This window comes from Excalfactoria chinensis, unplaced genomic scaffold (genome assembly GCF_039878825.1).
Source record: "Excalfactoria chinensis isolate bCotChi1 unplaced genomic scaffold, bCotChi1.hap2 Scaffold_1030, whole genome shotgun sequence".
In the NCBI taxonomy this organism is placed as follows: Eukaryota; Metazoa; Chordata; class Aves; order Galliformes; family Phasianidae; genus Excalfactoria; species Excalfactoria chinensis.
Window position 1 is genome coordinate 1 of NW_027315592.1, and position 5,664 is coordinate 5,664.

The 5,664-nt window shown below is 60.0% G+C and overlaps 1 protein-coding gene across 1 annotated transcript; it reads left to right on the forward strand.

Moving 5' to 3' along the window:
- Nucleotides 1–641: 641 nt before the first annotated feature.
- On the forward strand, nucleotides 642–4,123 carry MRPL52 (mitochondrial ribosomal protein L52). The gene is made up of 5 exons (XM_072360700.1): nucleotides 642–760; nucleotides 1,543–1,612; nucleotides 1,704–1,771; nucleotides 2,751–2,815; nucleotides 3,936–4,123. Exons 1-5 carry the CDS (start codon nucleotides 733–735, stop codon nucleotides 4,029–4,031), a joined length of 327 nt encoding a protein of 108 aa, XP_072216801.1. The 5' UTR covers nucleotides 642–732; the 3' UTR covers nucleotides 4,032–4,123.
- Nucleotides 4,124–5,664: the final 1,541 nt, after the last annotated feature.

Here is a 5,664-nt window from a genome sequence, read left to right on the forward strand (position 1 = left end):
TCACAACAAGATGGCGGCTTTGAGTTGGAGTCTTGTCTTGTTTGGGGTCTCTATGGTGGGTTGGAGGATCTCCATGGTGGGTTGGGAGATCAAAGATGGCGACCGAACAAGATGGCGGCCGGACAAGATGGCGGCCGGACAAGATGGCGGCCGGACAAGATGGCTGCTGGACAAGATGGCGGCTGGACAAGATGGCTGCCGGACAAGATGGCGGCCTTGTATTGGGGTCTTGTCCGGTTTGGGTTCTCTATGGTGGGTTGGAGGACCTCCATGGTGGGTTGGGAGATCAAAGATGGCGGCCGGGCAAGATGGCTGCTGGACAAGATGGCGGCCTTGAGTTAGAGTCTTGTCTGGTTTGGGGTCTCTATGGTGGGTTGGAGGACCTCCATGGTGGGTTGGGAGATCAAAGATGGCGGCGGAGCAAGATGGCGGCCTTGTATTGGGGTCTTGTCTTCTTGGAACCTCTCTATGGTAGATTGGGGGTCTCTATGGTGGGTTGGAGGACCGATGTCCGTCGGATATTTCCTTCCGGTCCTGTTAAAGAGCTGCTTCCGGTTTCCGTACGGCAAAATGGCGGCTCCCATCAGGAAGATAGCGGAGCCATAGTAACACTTCCGGTATCATGGCGTCAACTTCCGCTGACTGGAAAACGAGACGAGCAAGCGCCGGAAGTGCACGAAAAAAAGCGGAAGTGACGTGTCTCGCGCGACCGGAAGTTGCGCTGGGGGCGTAATGGCGGCGCGCAGAGCGCTGCGGATCGGTAATGGCGGTGTGGGGAGGCCATGGGGATCTATGGGGGTCTCTATGGGTCCCCTATGGGTCTCCGTGGGTCTCTATGGGTCCCTATGGGTCTCCGTGGGGCTCTATGGGTCCCTATGGGTCTCTATGGGTCCCTATGGGTCCCTATGGGTCCCTATGGGTTTCTATGGGTCCCTATGGGTCCCTATGGGTTTCTATGGGTCCCTATGGGTTTCTATGGGGTCTCTATGGGTCTCTATGTGTCTCTATGGGTCCCTATGGGTTTCTATGGGTCCAATGAGGTCCCTATGTATTCCTATGGGCCCCTATGGGTCCATTGGGGTCCCCTATGGGGTCTCTATGTGTCTCTATGGGTCTCTATGGGTCTCTATGGGGTCCCTATGGGTTTCTATGGGTTCCTATGGGTCTCTATGGGGTCTCTATGGGTCTCTATGGGGTCCCTATGGGTCTCTATGGGTCTCTATGGGTCTCTATGGGTTGTCTATGGGGCGCTATGGGGTGTCTGTGGGGCTCTGTGGGTCGCTATGGGGTCTATAGGGTGTCTCTGGGTCATTATGGGGTCTCTGTAGGTCTCTATGGGTCTCTATGGGTCCCTATGGGTCCCTGTGGGTCCCTATGTGTCTCTATGTGTCTCTATGGGGTCCCTATGGGTCCCTATGGGTCCCTGTGGGTCCCTATGTGTCTCTATGGGGTCTCTATGGGTCTCTATGGGGTCTCTATGGGTCTCTATGGGGTCTCTATGGGTCCCTATGTGTCCCCCTATATCTCTCCCCCCCCCCATAGCGGAGCGCCGCGCTCTCTCTGCTCGTCCAATCCCATCAGCCCCTCAGCGCATCGGCCAATGGCGTGTCAGGTGAGGGGGGTGTGTGTGTGTGTGTGTGGGATGGGCGGGGCCTCATTTGCATACTGACGCATACTAATGAGCTCCCCACCACCCTCCTCAGCAAGGGATTGGCTCCGGGCACTTCCGGCTATGGGCCTCTCCGCGACCGTCCTGATTGGTCCTTTGTGGGTGAGCTGACTCCGCCCCCCTTTCTCAGGCCCCGCCCCCTTTCTCAGGCCCCACCCCTTTCCTCAGGCCCCGCCCCCCTTTCCTCAGGCCACGCCCCCTTTCTCAGGCCCCGCCCCCTTCCTCAGGCCCCGCTCCCCTTCCTCAGCCCCCTCCCCCCTTCCTCAGGCCCCGCCCCCTTTCTCAGGCCCCGCCCCCTTCCTCAGGCCACGCCCCCTTCCTCAGGCCACGCCCCCTTCCTCAGGCCACGCCCCTTTCCTCAGGCCACGCCCCCTTTCTCAGGCCCCGCTCCCCTTCCTCAGGCCCCGCCCCCTTTCTCAGGCCCCGCCCTCTTTCTCAGGCCACGCCCCTTCCTCAGGCCCCGCCCCCTTTCTCAGGCCCCGCCCCCCTTCCTCAGGGCCCCGCCCCCTTTCTCAGGCCCCGCCCCCTTCCTCTGCCCCCCTTTCTCAGGCCCCGCCCCCCCTTTCTCAGGCCCCGCCCCCTATTCAGGCCCCCGCCCCCCTTTCCTCAGGCCCCGCCCCCTTCCTCAGGCTCCGCCCCCTTTCTCAGGCCCCGCCCCCTTCCTCAGGCCCCGCTCCCTATTCAGACCCCGCCTTCTTTTCCCTCCCCATCTCAATTCCTATTGGTCCATTTCGGGTCATGTGGCTCCACCCCCCCCCCCCCCCCCCAAATCATCTAAAGCCACGCCCCCTTCGATTAGCCACGCCCCCTCCCTTTTGGCCACGCCCCCCTTCATCCTGACCCCCGCCCCCTTCCCCGCCCCTCACTCCTATTGGCTCATTTCATTGCGTGGCTCCGCCCCCCAGCCCCCCCCCATATAATCGAGGCCCCGCCCCTTCCTTTGGCCCCCGCCCCCCTTTCCACACCCTTCGCTCCTATTGGTCCCTTTGGGGGCTGTTTAGCCCCGCCCTCTTCTATGAGACCACGCCCCCCCTCTCTCTAAACCACGCCCCCTTTTCTTTTGGCCACGCCCCTTTCCAAGATGGCCGACCGGCTCCCCTGTGGGCGGGGCAACTGCGCCGTCGCCATGACAACGAGGAGTTGGCTGTGAGTTTGGCTCCGCCCCATTGACCCCACTGCATCCCTATGGGGCTCTATGGGGCGCTATGGGGCACTGTGGGTCTCTATGGGGCACTATGGGGCACTGTGGGTCTCTATGGGGCACTATGGGTCTCTATGGGGTTCTATGGGGCGCTATGGAGTCTCTATGGGGCTCTATGGGACGCTATGGGTCTCTATGGGGCTCTATGGTGTACTATGGGGTTCTATGGGGCGCTATGGGGTCTCTATGGGGCTCTATGGGGTTCTGTGGGGCACTATGTGTCTCTATGGGGTACTATGGGGCGCTATGGGGTCTCTGTGGGGTGCTATGGGGTCTCTATGGGGCTCTATGGGGCACTATGGGGTCTCTATGGGGCTCTATGTTACTCTATGGGGCTCTATGGGGCGCTATGGGGTTCTGTGGGGCACTATGTGTCTCTATGGGGTACTATGGGGCGCTATGGGGCTCTATGGGGCACTATGGGGTCTCTATGGGGCTCTATGGGGCACTATGGGTCTCTATTGGGTACTATGGGGCGCTATGGGGCACTATGGGGTTCTGTGGGGCACTATGTGTCTCTATGGGGTACTATGGGGCGCTATGGGGTCTCTATGGGGCTCTATGGGGCACTATGTGTCTCTATGGGTCTCTATGGGGCACTATGGTACTTTATGGGGCTCTATGGGGTCTCTGTGGGGTTCTATGGGGCACTTGTGGGGCACTATGGGTCTCTATGGGGCACGTGTGGGTCTCTATGGGGCAGTTATGGGGCTCTATGGGGTTATATAGGTCTCTATGGGGTCTTTATGGGGTCTTTATGGGGTCTCTATGGGTCTCTATAGGTCTCTATGGGTCTCTGTGGGTCTCTATGGGTCTCTATGTGTCTCTATGGGTCTCTATGGGTCCCTATGGGGTCCCTATGGTTCTCTGTGGGTCTCTGTGGGTCCCTATAGTTCCCTATGGGTCTCTATGGGTCTCTATGGGTCCCTATGTGTCCCTATGGGTCCCTATGTGTCCCTATGTGTCTCTATGGGGTCTCTCTGTGTCTCCATTGGGCCCCATTGATCCCTTTAGCCCCGCCCCTTTCTGACCCCTCCCCCCTCTTTCTGGCTCCGCCCCTTTTAGCGCCGCGCCGTCTCTCTCATCCAATCAATGGAGGCCGCCAAGCAAAAGGGGCGGGGCTTCGCCTCGAAGCCCCTCCCCCCCCCAGCTCCGCCTTAAAGGGACAGCCCCGAAATCGCCCTTTTTCACCCCGAAACAATAAAGCAAGGAACAAGATGGCGCCTGGTGTCGGCCATCTTTAATGACCTCCATTCATTCATTCAAGGTACTAATTAGTGTCAATCAAAACACCCCCCCACCCCCTTATATGGCTGGGGAGGGGGCGTGGCCAGGGTTAAGCCCCGCCCCCTTCCTCTTTAGCCCCGCCCAGCAGGACTTTAGGTGAGGGAGGGGGGAGGCTTTTCCCATTGGCCGCCATTTTATTCCCCCCCCCCCCCCCCCCTTTATAAAAATACCCCTCGAAAAAACCCTAAAAAAAGTAAAAAAAAAAAAAAAAAAGCCTTAAAATTAAATGTTTTCCCTCAGCCAATCAGAGCGCTCCGCGCTGCGGAAGGCTCCGCCCCCTTCACGCTAAGCCACGCCCACTTGAAGCTAAGCCACGCCCCCTTGACGCTAAGCCACGCCCCCTTGGTGCTAAGCCACGCCCCCTAGATGCTAAGCCACGCCCCCTTCACGCTAAGCCACACCCCCTTGATGCTAAGCCACGCCCCCTTCACGCTAAGCCACGCCCCCTCGATGCTAAGCCACGCCCCCTCGATGCTAAGCCACGCCCCCCTTGGTGCTAAGCCACGCCCCCTTGATGCTAAGCCCCGCCCACCTCATTTGCATGGCTTGCTTCAAGCCACACCCCCATTGGATTGCACAACAAAGGGGGGCGGGGTTAAGGGAGGCCACACCCAGAGCACCATATAAGGTATGGGGGGGGGGGAGGGGACTGCGCTCCCATTGGCTCTCCTCCCAAGGGGGCGGGGCTCGGTCAGCCAATAGGAATGCATTGGGGGGGGGTGTGGTCTAAATGTGGGCGTGGCCTGCAGCGCCATTTAGAACCACGGGGTGGGCGTGGCCTCCAAACCATATATGGAAGCTATATGCAAATGGAGGGGGGAAGGGGCAAGTGTGATTGGTGGGCGGGGTCTGGGTGGGGGGCGTGGCCTGTGTTGGTGGGCGGGGCCTGTGGTCGTCCTGTGGGGTCCCCTATGGGGTCCCTATTGGATATATATGGGGTCAGGGGCCCTATAGGGCACATCTATGGGGCTGGAGTCCCTATAGGGTCCCTATGGGGTCCCTATGGGGTTTCTATGGGGTCCTTATGGGGTCAGGAGCCTATAGGGCACATCTATAGGGCTGGTGTCCCTATGGGGTCCCTATGGGGTTCCTATGGGGTCCTTATGGGATCCCTATGGGGCAGAGCTATGGGGCCAGGCCCTATAGGGCACATCTATGAGGCTGGGGTCCCTATGGGGTCCCTATGGGGCATTGGTGTTAGGAGGGGGAGGGGCAAGGGTGGGCGTGGCTTGTGGGTGGTGGGCGTGGCCTATGGGGTTTGTGGGCGTGGCCTGCGATTGGTTGGCATGGCCCCATAGTCCACCAATCACGTTTGGAGGGGGAGGGGCAAGAGTGGGCGTGGCCTGAGGGTGGTGGGCGTGGCTTATGGGATGGTGGGCGTGGCCTGTGATTGGTTGGCATGGCCCCATAGTCCACCAATGACGTTTGGAGGGGGAGGGGCAGGAGTGGGCGTGGCTTAGGTGTGGTGGGCGTGGCCTGTGATGGGTGGGCGTGGCTTAGAAGGGTG